The 18893-nt window shown below is 29.6% G+C and overlaps 1 protein-coding gene across 1 annotated transcript; it reads right to left on the minus strand.

Moving 5' to 3' along the window:
• Nucleotides 1–111: 111 nt before the first annotated feature.
• LOC122520941 (sodium-dependent dopamine transporter) lies at nt 112–18135 on the minus strand. The gene is made up of 12 exons (XM_043641271.1): nt 17591–18135; nt 14249–14424; nt 7880–8014; nt 5458–5785; nt 5020–5158; nt 4803–4937; nt 3937–4040; nt 3566–3803; nt 3342–3470; nt 3049–3249; nt 2767–2934; nt 112–2386 (listed from the first exon to the last, which is right to left on the minus strand). The coding sequence occupies exons 2-12, from the start codon at nt 14406–14408 to the stop codon at nt 2171–2173; spliced, it is 1953 nt and encodes a 650-aa protein (XP_043497206.1). The 5' UTR covers nt 14409–14424; nt 17591–18135; the 3' UTR covers nt 112–2170.
• Between the last annotated feature and the right edge of the window lie 758 nt (nt 18136–18893).

Here is an 18893-nt window from a genome sequence, read left to right on the forward strand (position 1 = left end):
AAAAGTTAGAAGAAAAAAGTATGTTAAAGAAAAAAATTTCATAGACAATATTCTCCTTTAAGAAATAAACAAAGTTTTTTTTTTAAATAATTAATAAAAATATTCTTCTCATTATCAAATAAACAAATTTTATTTTAATAAAATGAGCTTTACATTTGTTATATCATCATTATACGTTGGCTTTCATTTAAACGAAGATTCAAGTACGAACCAGCAGTTATTACATGGCTTTGTGTGACAGTCTTATTTTTTGTGTTTTTATTTTTTTTTCTTCTTTTTCGTCTATATATTATGTATGTGGATTTTTAAAAACGTAAAAGAAGAACAAATACTTTCGTATAGGTCACAAACAACGGCACAAAATGCCTGCCCAATATGGCTCTTGGATAGGCATACGTATTTATTTTATTATCGGGGAAAAATATGATAAACGTTTTCAATTGTAATATATGATATAAGAGAGCGAGATACGTTTTTCATTTCGCAATGAGTATTTTCATATTTTAACTAACGATAAGACATTCCTCGATTAGAAGAGATTCGTCTATTATTTGATTATTCAATAATATTAACAAGGCCCGAGCTGCTACCGATGGCTGAGGCTGCAACTCAGATGCGATGTATAAAATATATATTATTATTATTATGTTTATTTATGTGTATATATATATTATTTCCCCTAACAACAACTATAAACTATATCATACATAAATATATATATGCACATAGACTATTATCTATGGATCTTACAACGGTAAGTCCAAAAACACTTAGCATCTATTCCGAATAGTATACCGCCAGTCCTCTATATTTATTTATTTCTTCCTAATTTAATCTTTCTCCGTGCATATATATGAAATTTTTAATAAAATAAATACCCCTCCCCCGAAGAATTTCCACATAAGATATATTTAAATATATTCAACAAACGAATTTTTAAATATAAAAAAGTATTTTGAATTATTGTAAGATATACATTATTTCGAAAAGTAAAGGTAGATTAAAGATAATTATTTCCTACACACATCATAGAGAATTAGAGTAGATAGATTAGGCTTCTTATATCATTGCACGCATTATAACATTACTTTAATTAATATTAACGAGGACTGAGCGGAACGTTTTAATGAACCGTACCCGTGCGAATTCCATCCGACGTTTTTTCAACTTGTGCGTCGGTGGTATATTTTTATATATCTAATATAATTATTATAATTATTATAATCGAGAGAAAGGGAGAAAGAGAGAGAGAGAGTGAGAGAGAGAAAGAAGGTACCATTTTACGCGTATAGTCTACACAGCATATACGTCCAGATCTAATACGATCTATAGACGAGATGATCTAACGTAAACGGAAGAAGAAATAACAACAAAAATATTCATCTCGTTAGACGAGATATCGATATTATCTACTAGTACAAGTTTTATTTAGATTAGTATAATTAATATTAATTCGAATCAAAATAAAACGCGATCAATATATATATAATGCGATTAGGAACTTTTTCGTAGCCAGAAATCGCGAGATATTTTTGTGTTTAATCATTTTTCTTACACCTATCTACGAATTTATGTATCTATGTGTGTATGTATATATGTATGTTATGTATGTATGTATATATGTTGTATATGAATAATCGAATAATTTCAAAGCAATGCACAAACGTCAACGTTGTACAATAAAATTTGCCAAGTTTGTCGAACGAGAATTTAAAATTTACTTTTAATAATTAATCTAACGTTATAATATATATATATATATATATATATGTTGCAACATGCGCGGCATCATAATAATATTTACAATCGACGCTTGTAATTTGAGATCGTTCGTATATATAACTTAATTGGTATATATATATATATATATATTTACTTGAATTTATTTTCAATCTCAAGTAAGAAGATATCGTATCGTGAAGCCTAAGTGAGTGCGTTCGAAATCGCTCGTCCATTTTGTTTATTAGTTTGTTCTAAAAGAAGAAAAGAAAGAACATTGATTTATTATCTTCTTTTTTTTCTTCTTCTTCTTCTTCTCCTTTTTCTGTTTCTGTTTAATTGTAAGTCATATTAGATCAATTTAAAGTAAATCATGTTCAAAGATAATCGTCTTTTTTTAGCAAAGATATTCTGGAAAACGAGCACCATGCAAAACCACGATTGTACTGTCCTAGACCGGTTCTGGTGGAGGATCGACATCAACACCTTCTCTTGATTGAATCATCACTTCGGTTTGCTCTTTCGTTAATTCTTTGTTATCTTTGCTCGCGTTAGCATAATCTTGATCGCCAACGAAACTTCGACGAACAGCACCGTTTGCTACCGATGATAAATCAGCGTTCCTTTGTTGAGTGTCTCTCCATGGTGTAGTTAAAATTTTCATTCTCTACAATCATTTACTTCATTTTATATTATGTATATAATATCATTTATTATATATATAATATATTTGTATATTAATTTTTTTAATTAAATGGTCAGTACATATATACGTGAATGTTATATATAAGTATAAATAATAATAATAATTTATTTATATTTATAATAGGGTCAAGGTTACGTATTTACTTTTTATTGTAAATACTGAATAAAAATATAGAAAATTATTGACCCAATAAATAGCGAATGTATTAATTTATGAAATGTAATTACTCGAACTTAAATCCAAGTTCATTCAATGTTTCGTGTTCGCATTAACGAATAATTTAATGACCTGTATGAGTAATTAATACAATTTGTGAAAGTATTATATAATTATTAACGTACCTGAACGAACGTGCCTGGAGTGACGATTATCTTGTAAATCGCGACACCAGGTATCATGATTATCGAGGAACAAGCAATTAGCCAACCCATTACATTTGCCCATAATGGATATACGTAATCCTCATAGGTTAATGGCTCATAACCCATTAAACCGTAAACGATGATGAACTGTTAAGAAAATAAAATATCAAGCCTCAATATTATCTCAAAAATAGACAACTTTTTATTTCGTTTGTAAAACGATATAAATCGGTAAATCATTATTTGTTGGGAGAATCTTACCATGATAAAAATCGGTGCTACAAATTTCCAACAGACTCGCCAATAAAGACCCGGTGAAAAACCGATCATGTCTTTGATGTCAGCACAAAAACGATCAGCACCATAGATCCAACTGATCGCAATTGCTTCCGCAAGGACTGCGAATAACATAGAATAACCTGCCGCGTATCGATCGAGTAAATGGAAAAAATAAAAGCCACCCTGTGAAGAGAAAATCATTTTGAACGTGTATTATTTTTTTTGTCTCTTAATATTGAGTTACTAATTAATAAATATATAATTTGTATTTTAACCTGCGAGCAAGATGCAAGTCCAACAACGAAATAGAGAGTGAAGAGACATGCAACAAATATCTCACGATGGTTGCCTATAACAGGGAACTCATCGCTAAGTGCTGTTATTATTGCTTCTGATCCACCAAACTACGAGATAAAATATATCAATCTGAATATGAAAAAAATATACATATAAAAAAGAAACAAACAATTATACGATCACAAATAATCTAGGTATTTACCGAACTGTCCAGACCTAAAGTAAGTAACATCATGAAAAATATCAATGCCCAAAACATTGAACCTGGCATCGTTGCAATAGCTGCTGGATACACTATAAATACTAATCCAGGTCCTTCGGTAGCTACATCTTGAATAGATTTACCGCTAGCACGTGCCATGTATCCTAATACCGAAAAAATCACGAATCCTGCTATGAAGGAAGTCGCACTGTTGATCACACTCGTTAGTAAGGCGTCCCTATTATACAAATAATTTGTGCCTTTCCGTTAGTCATTTAAAACAAATTAATTATATCATATTTTTTTTTTAAATAATATTTCTATAAGAGGGATATTTGCAATTTTTTTTTGTTAACATTATATTATCTTACTTGTAAACATTGTTGTGGTACTTGTTATAACTCGCGTATGCTAACAATACGCCAAATCCTGGTCCCAAAGAGAAGAACACTTGAGTAGCTGCGTCAACCCAGACCTAGAAAAAAAACAACAAAAATATGTTAAATGATTTGCGATTCTAATTCTAATTTTTATTTAAGAACGGAAGAAAAATGTTGAATTTCTTAGATAAATCAAAATAACGAATTAGTAAAACTCGATAATCGAATTTATGTCATCCATTATAATTCTTGTTCGTGATAAGTTATATACTCACTATAGGGAGAAAAGAGAAAAATCAGAGAAAGAAGCATGACCAGTGAAAAGAATAATTCATTCTGAGCGTAATCCTAACACCATATAAAACTATGGTTAAGAGAAAAAGAAAAAGAGAAAGAAAAATGTGGCCATTTCGTTGACGAGTCAAAAGGGTCGACCCTGTGCTATCGTTCGACCAAAGTATAATGGTCATTATGACAGGTACACAGAGTTTCCATTTTCAGCACAACGACGGTTAAAACTCCCTTTCTTTCTATATCTTTTTCTACGTTTTTCCCACAGCAAGATATTTCCAGTTTATTTTCAACTAGTTATGTTCTTTTTTTTAACTCCATTATAAAATTACATCTTAATAATATTCAAAATAAAATACACAATAAAAAATCAAATATTAAATTAATAAGTTATTTAGTCAATACTTTAAATAAATTTTGTATTAATATTATATTTTGCAATAATTTAATGATATTTAAAATATAATCAGTTATTATTATAGATTCAGGACTTCATTGTAGAGATTAAAAATGTATAAAAATATTGATCCAATAATAAATAAAAGTTACAAATAAATAAAATATACCTCAGCTTTAGTTATCGCAGAAAAATTTGGATTTAGATAATAACGAATCCCTTCGCCACTACCAGGTAATGTAACACCACGAATTAATAAAATCAGTAATACTGCATACGGGAAAAGAGCTGTGAACCAGACCACCTGTAAGAATACGTCGAATCTTTGAACTATAGAAAATTTAGGAAATATTCACGAAAATGTAATAAAGAAACAAAAATCTTACCTTGCCCGACGTAGAAATACCTTTCCAAAGCGAGAAATAACATATTAGATAGACAACCAATAAACATAATGCAATGTCCCACTTAATGGTCCCAAGATCATGTATTCCAGCACTCTGATGCAGCTCCAAAATTGCGCGACTTTAAAAAAACAATAATATAACTCATACACATATATATAACGTATCATTTAAAATGTAATTAATATAAAATTCTAAATGACTTTTTAAATAAACAAATTTATTAAAAACGCTAATAATGCGTGATAAAAATCGCAAATTTGTTTTCAAAAATTCTCTTATAATTTATAATTAAATTATTAACAATTACTAAACTATGTATATATATATTAAATCACTTCGAAATGATTAAACTTTGATAATGAATTAGAATACGAAATAGAAATAATTTGAAATATGTATGAAAAATATGATACTAACTTGAAGTATTCTTGAGCAGCACTGGTGTGTTTAGAATTATTTTTCGTCGAGGTAAGCGCAAGAACATCGAAAGGATCATTGACCGAAAATATTCCAGTCATGTTGTAAGCCGGATCAAAATCGATGTCGTTGGATAGTTGCTCGTTAAAAGCATAAGAGACGTTTACATCGAACTCACGACAGAGTGGTGTGTTCCATGGATTATTACACGTTGTCCAAGGTAACATTCCAGAAAATGAGGCAAAGAAGTAACGAAGTGCCCATGCGATTATTACGTTGTAATAAAAGTCAACGTAGAAAGCGATTAGGACAACGGCGTAACCGATTCCTGAATCAAATTAACCGGGTGTTTTAATTAAATGTTAAAGTGCCTTTTGATCTCATTCGCTCTGCAAATTTTAACATACACTCTTCCTCTCTCTCTCTCTAACTAATTCTATTAAATCTTATAATAAGTTTTATTTATCATCGCAATTTGTTCCAATTTAAGTCATTAATATTAAATCTATTTTATGAGATTAAAACTATAGATTTGAAATTTCTTATTTTATTAGATCCAAAATGATAATTGGGCTAATTTATATAGAAAGTTATGAACTTTCAATGAAGTTTAATATTAGAGTAAATTTAGTTCGAAGATTTTAATCGTATACATAATAAAGAAGTCATTTTATTTGATATATAATATTCGTTTAATCGTTTATTTAACAGAGCAAGTACTATAATTTAATATTATTTAAAGTGTTCTTTAATTTATAAATATATAAAAATATTATAAGAATATTCTTTTAAACCGAACAAATCTCGATCGAAGGAAGATAAATTTTGTTAGGAAAGAAAATAATGAAGAAAATCGACAAGAAATTCGGTCTTTCGATTAATCATCGTATGTATCAATTAAGTATGACAATTATTTCGATGTCTTTTAAACAAATCTACTATTTATTTATAAAATAATCATTCATCGAAATAGTTTTCATTGTTTTCGATGACTTTGATCTATTTAAAACAAAACTTCCGAATTCCTTGACGAAAAGAAAATATCGTTTTTGATGAAATAAATTGAATACGTATCAAGTCACCCCGAATTAATATTGCTACTATTAACATTAATTAGATTTCTAAAGAAAGAAAGAAAAAAAATAAGTGATCATCTTTATTACTCGATATCCTTTGGGAAATAAACCCCTAATCTCCGCACTGAGTACATGTACATATAGTAGAATACGTATGTATAGTGAATACATCAAGAATGTTCGACGGACTGACTGGATAAAATCGTGACGTGGAAATGAAGTTGAAAATCGGCGGAAATGGAGGCTCTTTGCGAACTTCGACGTTCCTCCTCCTTGAAAGAGAATGTGACAGAGAGGAAGAGAGAGAGAGAGAGAGAGAAAGAGAGAAGCCTAAGCTTTTCATGGATTTATACGCGTTACGTAAAGTGCCGTGGTAAATGGCTGAATTGAATATAGCACCGTTGTTACATACTAGTATAGCTACACACACATACACACACCCATACATGTACATATTCATGTAAGGTGTGTGGGTGTGTGTGAAATACATAACTTCGGAGGTTGAAAGCTGGTCCAGCGACTCTTAGAACGAGATGATTGTTCTCAGTCAGCGAATGGTAAGGAAAGAAATAAAGAAAGAAAGAAAGAAGAAAAGGAAGGAAGGAAAGGCAAGTGCAAAAAGAAGAAAATTGAGTAGCACTGTGATCGCACTCGGAATACCAATGTCTCTTTTCTCCTCTTAGAACGCTTAGGTACTATTGCCTACCACCATGCTACTGGATTTAAGGAAAAGGGACCGAGTAACAAGGGCAAAGAGGATTTGGAAAACTTAAAGAGTACTTTCATACTTTCGGTCTTTCACTCTCGATCTCCCTTCGATCAAGATTTATAAATATATATGTCTATACGAATTTAAGTATATTTATCAATGTAGAGTCTAACGAGATTTATTTATTTCTTTTTTTTATCTTTCATTTTGTTTGATAAATCATATATATTTTTGTAATTAATATTTTGTACCATTTAGTAAGGAAAATTATTCTACATTTTTATCATTAGCCTTGGTTATTTCATATTGGTAAAGAATCTACAGAATACCTTATAACTGGTGATACAAATCTTCAAAATTATTTTCCACCAAAAACAAAGTCTTATATGAAAACATTTGATTATACATTTTTGACTTATGTTAGTTTTTCATGTAGAATCGTTTCTTTCTCACTTGTATCACCAGTTACAGGACACTCTGTATATTATAACGTAAGGTAAGCAAAAATGTTCGTGTCGTTTTAATCAATGCAGATAAATGATAAATAATTTGAAAAACAATATAAATGTTCTTACTTAGTTATATATATATCTCTCTCTCTTAATTATATAATTTATTTATTTTTATTTGAAATTACCTTTGAGAAGTGGTACCAATCGACCCCAACACGTTATGGCCCCCTTTCTGTTGAACTGACCCAAAGCAAGTTCCATGTAAAACAGTGGTATACCACCAACGATCAACATGATGCAGTAAGGGACCAGAAATGCACCTGTCCGAGAAATATTAAAAGGATTTTATTAATGAATTGGATAAAAAGCGTATTCTTCTTTCTTTTTTTTTAATCTTTTTCTTAAGATTCTTGATCTTACGTCCAGATTTGATTATCTTTTTTCTTTTTTCTTTCGAAAAAGCGAATAATTAGGAGAAAAAAAGAAAAAAACTTGGGTCGAGTACTTTTCCATCGTTCGATAAGAAGAACCAAACGTAATTGTATGATCAAAGGAAGAAGAAAAAAAAAAAGGTTTCAAGAAAGAAAAAATAGAAAAAGAGGAGAATGAATTAAAAAAAGTGTTCTTGCGTTTGATAGTAATTTAACTCTCTAAAATCCAATTCTTTTGTACAAATTCGAGAAAAACGAATGTTTCCAACGAAAGTAGTTTTTTGTTACGTAGAATAATTTGCTATTGTATAATATAAATTCTTATCGAAAAAATACACTCTTGGTCTTGAATCCTTTCGCTAAATAAATAAAAAGAGAATTTTTATTTTACAATAAAATAATAAAACAAATAAAATAAATTAAGAGAACTTCGTAATATGTAATACGAATTAACGAATAATTTTACAATGATAAAATAACAGATAAAATTGAAAAAAATCAAGATACATAGTACACATACGTATAATTAAAATATGCGTATGACTTCTGACAATTATATGATGTTTTAAAGTGTTAATGAGCATTGTTCAATAATTCGTAGATAATATTGAAGATAATATTGAAAATGAAACAAAAGAGATAAATTCATAAATACTTATGTACATATTTTCCTTTTTTTTCTTTTGTTCTTTACATCATCGATAATACACAATCGACTTGATTCTCTGAAACGGAGTTTTAAATGTCACCTTGCCACATTTCGGAAAGTTCGCTTATTCAATTACGCCCCTAAAAGCACTCGACCATCGTCGAGTTAAATTTCACAAAATGTAGTTATGCTATGATATGGCCACGATGATAGTGTAGAGAGTTATTATACGTATATGCATATATACATCTCTATACATGGAGACCAAGTACTATATATAAGCGAGATTTTACGTAGTCTCTTTTCTACTTTTACTTTGTCTTTAGATCGGTCTCTCTCTCTCTATCTTTTTATAAGAAATATTTTGTCGTCATAGTACGATTAAAAACAAAAAAAAGTAATAATAATAATAATAATAATAATAATTAAAAATAACAAGAAATAAATTAGATCATATTTTATATTAAACATTTTTCCAAGTACTCGTCAATTTAAAAATGATCCATATATTTTTATATATGTATATATATATTTTTTTTTGTTGCATATATCATACATATATATATATATATATAAAATATGATATTATTTCAGGAAGATGAAAAATGAGAAAACGAAAAGGGTATCACGTTTATCCTCTCAAATCGTTTCGAGTATCTTCCTAGTAACCATGGAAACGTAATCGCATTAAAGAAGAATATTGTCTTCCGACGAGCTTAATTAATTTTTTATTTCTTTTTTTATCTATTTCAGAATGAATCTTTTTCTTTTATCCATTCACCGAGATCGTACTAATGATAGCACTATAATAATTCATTGGCTTTGGTAATCTTTCTATAATTATGTGATTCATTAACGTTCATTATAATTTTCAATAGTACATTTTATTTTTCTAAGATATTGTAATACATGACATAGATACAAGTTATATGCAAATTGATTTGTCGTATGATAAAAATAATTAAAACAAATTAATGCATATGCGCGCAAATAAGACAATTTCAAATACATTTGATTTATTTTTATCGTTTTGCATATAACATATGTTAAGTTGTCCAATTAAATACATACGGTTAGCGACGTTTATTTATTGTTAAACAAACACCTCATAAATTTATTAGACAATATAATAAATATATGTACATGTGTAAACGTTCAATCAAGGCATCAAAGAGTTACCATTTGTTCTCATTTGATCGATACGTTTAATTATATCAACACTTATAAACCTCTGCATTAATTCATAATCCAAGAATTTTGATGACAATAGAATTAATAAATATATAAATAATAAATATATGTACATGACATCGGCAATGTATTCTGTCCTCTTAGAATCTCGTTAACATTGAAATCTTTTATCTTGCATATCTTTAATCCTAACGTAAGAGAAATGACATAGACAAACATCCGGTTTGATATGAAACTTCCGGTCAATTTTCTTCTTCCTTTGACGAGATTCACCTAGAGAGTTGGTAAATTAAACGCGAGTTTGAAGCTTTAAACGAGTACCGTGGAGCCAGTTTAAAATGGTTCAACCATTCAATCAAACCTTTATTTCGTACATCCTCTTGCCCTTTTGACTTTTCTTACGTCTCCATTATCTCGATTATACGCGCGATCGTTTAAAAAGACCCTAGGATCGTCTCGTGTGCTTCGAATTCAATTAAGATCACACGTCAAGATTTATTATTTACTTTTATCTCTTTACTTTTTGTTCTATTTTCTTCTTTTTTTGTTTGCTTATTTATCTTCACCTTGTCGGCATCATCAATAAAAAGAACGATTTTAATCGAATACTTATTTTTTTGTTCTTTTTCCTTACGAATCACCGGATATATTCGTCGCAATTTTTCGCCTCGCTGAATGATGCGATAAGTATAATAAAGAGAAGCAAAACAAAATTATATAATAATAATAATAATAAAAAAACAAAAAAATAAGAAGAAAAAATGATCGAAGAAATCAAACGATCAAATCGAGATCTCGGCGCGCGTTACATAACCTATATCAATTATTTATATTATTATATAATTGAAAATTCGTTGTAATAAGCGATCGGTTTTAATAACGAAATAATCTCTGACTTTTTTAATTTTTTTTTCCCCTGGTATACACCTACTAACGCTTGTTTACATGAACGCATCCGAGTAATACATATACGAATAAAAAATTACTTTGTCAATCGTAATATTATTTCGAAATAAACAGAAGAGAAATAAAATACTTGGAATAAGGATAAAACCGCAAAAAAGATTTCTATGAAAACTGATCGGCGGTTTCGAATGAATCGAATAAAATATGTAAGATTTTCTCTTTTACGATATATCTATATATATACAAATATATACACGAATCCAAAATGGCGACGCAAGCGGCAACACAACAACGAACGAACTCAGGAACGAACTCGCGAATGAACAAATGGAAGAGAATAAAGCGCAACAACCAAGCGTGCACGTTGGGTAGGTATACGTCCATGATCAAAGGCCTCGCTCGAATGGGAAATTATAATTAATTAAGCTAATTGGAAATTAGCGACCGATCTTGCCCATCCTAATGGCGCGGAGCTTGCACGCCCTACTCTCCTCTTTAATTGCGTTAGTAGTCGCTTTTGAGGAGCCTCTGTATCGCTGACAGTCTGCCCTAATCGTATTCCTACAGGCTTCTCGATAGAGCCGAGACTAATGGTTTCGTCGTCTTCGTTGCCTTCGGCCTTGCAAGTCTTTCTCTCTCACTCTTTATCACTCTCTCTCTCTCTCTCTCTCTCTCTCTCTCTCTCTTGTCACTTTTATACACACATTCACTCACGATCACAATTTCTCCACTCTCTTACTTCCTGCATCAATCTTTTCTAGATCGAGCTAGTTAACTTCCAAAATAAAGACATTCTATAGGATTAATCTTCGATTAGTTATGTTTTTTATTTTTCATATATTTATTTACCTTTACCTAATTTTTGTTTTTCTTTAATATATATATTATATAATCTTCCTTTTGAGTAAATGTATTCTTTTTTTTTTCTTTAATCGATATCATCTTGAATTTCTTAGAATTAGTTAACTTCCAAAATAAAGACATTCTATAGGATTAATCTTCGATATAGTTATAGTTTTTATTTTCAATATATTTATTTACCTTTACCTAATTTTTTTTTCTTTATATATATATATATATATAATCTTTCCTTTTGGAGTAAATGTATTCTTTTTTTTTTCTTTATCGATATCATCTTGAATTTCTTAGAATTTATTGTCACGTTGTCGAAGAAATAATGTTCAAAAATATATGTGAAGTTATTTGAAATTTATTACAAGGGAGTGTCTTACGTTGAAAATAATTTTTTTGTAGATATCATCTTTGATATTTTAGAATTTATTGCCAAGTTGTTGAAAAGATAATAAATTAAAAAAGAATATATGAAATGTTTATTTATGTTTTTTTTATTATTATAGAAATGTCTATTATCTAGAAAATTAACAAACATCGTTCTATTGATTCGATAAAAGCATTTTTATTATTCCTAGGAATCTTTCACCATCGATTGTAAAAAGAATAATTAAATGTGTTGACATTGTATGATATAATCGTATTAAATTAAACGTTATTTATTATCTTTGTTGTAAATAAAGAAGAAGATGAATAAGAAGAAAAAAGAAGAAGAACTAGTGTTTAAAGTTTTTTTTATATTTTTTAAATATGCGTTGCCATACATAAATTATGTCTTCTAATTAATACGAGATGCATTCTTGATGTATTATTTTGTTTTTTCTCTTTTTTTTTTTTTATGATCTTATCGTAAATGGAAATTGTTACGAGTTTCGATCAATCAAATTTGTTGAAACAGGAAAATTTTGAGAAAATAAATGAAAGAGAGAGAGAGAGAGAGAGAGAAAGAGAGAACTTTCCTCTATATTTTGCGTAGGTGTTTTGACGAAAGAATGAATATGTAATGATTAAAATCAATTGACTCACTATAAAGCCAGTTATGGAAATTCGATGAAACATACGTACATATTTATATGTAAGTGGCAACATGACTTACAACGATATTAAAATTTATTTATCGAGTATATCGATTGTAATCTTCTTTCATACAGAAGATCTGAAATTTCTGAACGTTTTATACGGAATTATGGAATATTTATTAAGAATTTTCTAGTAAATTTCTCGAAGTAAGTATCTAATTTGTATCAACTTTTAATATACATATTTATACATAAGAAATTGTATTTTTATTTGGAAATTATTAGATCGCGTTTCAAATACCGTGAACTTTGATACAGTACTCCTATTCCGAAGTTGTATCGTTTGATACTTCAACTTTGATTTAATCAAATTTTTCTTCTCTACCCCCCCCCATATGAGATTAGATTTTGTAAATATTATATTACGTCTAATATCTTAAACTAGATATTTGTTTTTATAGATTTAATGCACTTCTATTAATATGATTAATGTTTTGTAAAATAAACGGTCAATCTGTATAAACATTTTGTTCAGTATAAATAATAACTTGTCAATAAAAGAAAAAAAAACAATTTTAATTACGACGACGATATGCATTACGAAAGAATAGTAGCGTAATAAAAGATAGTAATTATAATAATAAATATAACTAAATATAACAAAAATATATATAAAGTTAAATGAATGTTGCATTTAAATTTGAAAGAAAATGAATCCTGAAATAATATTGTCGTGGATATAAATGACAATTAAAAGACAGAGATTAATCTTTCGGTCTTTCAATTACGAAGAAATTTCATCCCTAAGGAAAACGGGACTGCATTGAGAAAGCTTTTGAGAGAGAGAGAGAGAGAGAGAGAAATGAGGGGTCTAAATCCGAAGGTCATTTTCCACGAGGTAAATGGCAATTAGTCTACCGGTTAACGCGGTATTACTTAGCTACTAGGTTACATTACCAAACGCAGTCATTTCTCTTACGCTCGTCAACTATTAAATAAGTTGGTGTAACGATATTAGTAACGGGTGTTAAATAAATTAAGTATTATTATGTATTACTCAAATAATTGTTATTGTAAAAGGGGAACGACAGAGTCGATATATTTTAATAAGAAAATAAATTCTTATCTAAATCGGAAATACACATAATGCGCCCTATAATTTCATATAAAAACAAAAATTTCTCCAAAATTAATAACGTTGATAAACATTAATTTGGTGTAACTTATTACCTACATTTTTGTAACAGATTCATTTCTACATCTAACTATTGTAAATAGGAATACTACACTTTTATATTTAATGAAATTTTGAAAAAGTATAAGTATCGATAATAAATATAAATATTGTGTGGCTCCTTTTCGCCATTTTGGTAACAGATTTATTTCTAGATCTAACACCATACTAATTGTTAGTTTGAGCTCAAAAATTCTATACAAAAATAAAATTAGACAAGAATAAATATCGTTAATCGGGGGTTAGGAGGGGATTAATTTAGTATTACTCACCACCACCATTTTTGTAACAGAGATAAGGAAATCTCCAAACGTTCGCAAGATCAACAGCGAAGCCGATGACTGATAGAAGAAAATCAACTTTTCCAGACCAGGTCTCCCTACGTTCGACATTATCGTCGAGCTTAGAGTCCTTTACTACCCTCGACGACATGGTGCTAAGAATTCACCTAAAATCAAAGATAATTAATCGCATTAATTATCAAAAAGGCTAAAAAATACATACACATATAAACCATTTTCTATAAGACCATTTATTCCTATATCGACATTTTTAAAGATTGGAACTTTTGAATTACTTAATATTTACAAATGTTAACTAGTTCGTACAATTAAAAAAAAAAAGAAAATGATTCATACAATTAACAATTAACACTCTATTAACTTCTTTATCACAAATAAGAAAATAAAACATTAGTATAATACAACTGACAATGAAAATTGAAAAAATGGAACTTAAACTAATTCACCTATATATATATATATATATACACATTTATTAGAATTATTTATATTATCAAATAAATCATTAAACGAATCTTTGTTAATTTTTTTTTTAACTTTACAGTCAAGCGTCATAATTATCAACACACACATACACACACACATATATATATATATACAATATAAAAGGAAAAAAAGGAAAAAAATAGATAAAAAGGATTAAAAATTATCGTGTATTAATATCGTCAAAAAGAGAAAGGGTGAGAGGGGGTGTTGCGATGAGTCGGATGCGAGGCTCGCGTGTAATTTGGCGACGACATGTTATCGATAGCACTTGAAGCGACAACGCTTGAACCCCGAACGAGCTTATTGTGTGTGGCTCCCTGTGGAATGATGACGGGTGTACCGGTCAAACGGGGACGATATTTCAAAGGCGATCGTCGCTACGACCTCGAGTTATATTATATATATATATATCTCTCTCTCTCACTCACTCACTCTTCCCACTACTGTCTGTCTGTCTGTCAGTCTGTCTGTTTTTGTCTCTGTCTCTGTCCTATGTCTCTATCTCTCTCTCTCTCTGTCTCTCTTTCTCTCACAATTCTCGACGACACTCGACTAGGGGTTTTCTGTCACGTGCAATGATCCACGCTTGTCCACCGAACCGAGCCGATTAATTGATATTCACACAGTTATATCTATCGATTATACCGATCAGTCCGTCTGTCTGTCTTTGCTAAAAGAGGGTGCGAAATGTCCCCCGGAGAAAGAGAACAAGAGAATCATCATTGTCAATTTGAACTCATCCACGCACATGCATTTTTATATCCCGATTTTTCTTCGAAATCTCGTACAAATGTCTACTTTTTCGGATTAAGAATACTCTTCTTTTTTTTTTTCTGTTTTTCTCTTTTCTTTTCTTTTTTTAATTTTAAATGGAACATTTGTTTTTTGTTTAATAAGAAAAGAGAAATATTTGCCGTTGCTTTTTTTCCTTCATTTTTCGAGGTCTTCTAGAATTATTTAAGCTTCCGTAATGTTTCGTAATTAAACACAAATTGTATTATTATTTCATATACGAAAATTTTTAAAATAAGTTTTAGAAATTTTTATCGGATAACTGATAGAAAATAAAAAGAAATGTGAAACTTACGTGTATTATCAAAATATTTCCTTTTTCTTTTTATATCACGGTCATCGTAGAAAATCTTTGAAAATATTCGAAAGAAAAATATAATAACATTAATAATTCGAATGAATAAAAAAGAAAACAAATGTTTCAATATATTTTATTATAGTGAAATTTATCGGTTAAGCAAAACTCGTCTAATCTTTGAAGAAAGAAGTATAGTTCTTTACACGCACGAACACCTTCTCTCTCTCTCTCTCTCTTTCTCTCTCTCTATTTATTTCTTTTTTTTTCCATGCGCGAGAACATTCGGAGATTTTGTTCTCGTCTCACAAATTTTAAACGTTTAACAAGAAGACAACACTCAAGAACGCAACTCTGACGCGAATAAAAGGAGAAACGTTGACGGTTTGCTTGATGAAGGAAGGATTCAAGATCGAGGAAACATGCTCGCGTTAGATTACTTGCCGGCACGTTAGAGGGGGAATCACTTCAAGGTAATGGATCCGTCATTGCGATATTATAATTACGTGCTTTGTGAATTTGATATCACATTTAATGATAATTATTCTCAAAATTCTAATTATTATTTTGCATGTTAAAAATTATTTTCCAATTCTTTTCGGATAAAATAATATTTTAATTTGTTCCATATATAAATAATATTTTATTTATTTTATATATTGATTTAATATATTATAATATATTTTTATTTTAATTTTAACGGTTAAAGAAAATTAAATGAACTTGGTTTACGTTTACTTACAAATTATAAATCTACTTTGAACAGTCATTTCAGACCATTTAAATTTTAATATATCATACACACATATATATATATATATATTTTATTATAAATTTAATATAATATTATATAATATATTTATTAGTTAAAAAAAAATTAAAAAAATAAGTACACTTTTATGTTTTTCATTAAACGACCATTAATTGAGGTGATTCTTAAAAAATGTTGAAAAACATTTCAATATTGTATACATCATATCTCTTTATACGCCCCCCTTCTCCTCTTTCCCCATGTCACTCGAATTTACTCCTACGCTTACGTCCACCATATATGCCCTAGATACGTCCAACGCGTTATTTCAAATTTGTTCAAGTTACTCTCTCTCTCTCTCTCTCTCTTTCTCTCATCGAGCATAAAGCATCGACATACATAAATACTCAAAATCCTGATATGAACCTCTCGTGTTATAGACAGATCACTTGGAATCAATTCTCGCTTTGTCAAGCATCGTGCTCACCTACGATCTACTCTATTTTTTTTCTATCATGATTTTCTCGTATAAAAATTAAAGTCTCCGAGAATAAAGAAAAAGACGATAACATCCATCTTTTTAATTTTTTATTCCTCTTCTCTCTCTCTCTCTCTCTCTTTACTAAATATATAAACGAAGAAACATTAACAATAGCTTCTATCAAACTTGATCTAATATATCATATACATCTATAATAAACATTTTCACGTAAAATTCTTGAATTATATTTTTGAATGAGTTTTAAAAATGAAATAAACGATCATAAATGAACGTTGGAAATCATTTTTTAATCCGTTCATAATTCGAACGTTTTCTAATTTAATAGAAAAGCATAATTATTAACTGTCCCGTCAAAATATTTTCCCCATATTAAAACAATTCGTTGTTGTTGTTTTCTTTCTTATTTTGTAAACGATTCGATAAAACGCATCGAAAATATAAAATTAGAGAAATAACGGATAAATCGGAATATAAATATTTACGTACCTCGACAAAACTCACTATTTTTATTTGAAGAACTTTTTCTCTCTCTCTCTCTCTTTCTCTCTCTTTTTCAGGGTCGATTAGCGAAGAAGAACAAGAAAATCGACGAATTGTGAGGAAGAGGAGAGGCCAGGATGATCGGTGCGAGGCCCTTCGGTGCTCCAAATGACTCCCACAATGGAGACTCGCCAAAGAGTTAAAAGTAACTCGAAACTTGTATCGGTTAGACCCATAACACCCGATTTTTCCGCACTTATTTGATTTATCTAACCGTTATCTGCTATCTCTCTTATTCTTTCCCTCTACACCCTATCTATGTTCACCTCTCTTTCTCTCTCTCTCTCTCTCTCTTCTCTCTCTCTTCTCTCTTCACCTTTACTCCTATACTCTATATCAATTTTAATTACTAAACAATTAAAATAACGAAACCCATGAGACACAAGAAATACATAGAAAACAAAAACGAAAAAAAAAAAAAAATAAAAATAAAAATAAAGATACAAATATTAATATTTAACGTAAACGATCATTATTCTCTCGCGAGAGATATATACAATTTAAATATAAACAAAAATATAATATATATATATATACATATATATACATAAATTAAAAACGATTATACTGTCTATGAAAAATATACAATTTTGTATGAAAATTAAAAGAAATTTTGTCTTGCGAATAAAAGGAAGAAGAAAAAGAAGAAAAAAGGAGATTGGAAAGTGGAAAAAGAGAGAATCGTCATCGATGGTGTAAAACCACCGATCTTTGACTCTCTATCCTCGAAACTCGAATTTGATGATAAAGAAACAGAAAGAAAAAAATAACGAGAGTAAGAAAGAGAGCAGAGAGAGAGAGAGAGAGGGAAAGAAAGAGAGAGAGAGAAAAAGAGAATGAGTGAGTGAGCGAATGAATAAATGTATGTGGAACCTCCTCTTCGCGTAACTTCGAAAGAGCGAGTGAGGGAATTTTAGCGGGAAGTACCGGTATATACCTTCGCCATGGGTTCATCTTTCATCGCGCAAGCTTTAAAACGCGCGCGCGCGCGTTTCGAAGCTTGCGCGCGCGCGCAAACGCGGACGACGAATCGTAAACGTTGATGAAAGCTCGGAAAACTTCAACGTATCTATATATTTACTTACAGGAGGATGGATTTTCATGTTCCATGTCACAAGGTATCTTCTTGCTGATCGATTTGTATATTTTTTGTCTGATCTTAAGAAAAATGGCGGATATCGTTTTTTTGTTGTGTTGTTGTCGCTTTTTTAGGTTCTTTAATCGTCCCGTTCGTAAGTTATAATAATAA

The sequence above is a fragment of the Polistes fuscatus genome, unplaced genomic scaffold, assembly GCF_010416935.1.
Source record: "Polistes fuscatus isolate 324 unplaced genomic scaffold, CU_Pfus_HIC Scaffold4, whole genome shotgun sequence".
In the NCBI taxonomy this organism is placed as follows: Eukaryota; Metazoa; Arthropoda; class Insecta; order Hymenoptera; family Vespidae; genus Polistes; species Polistes fuscatus.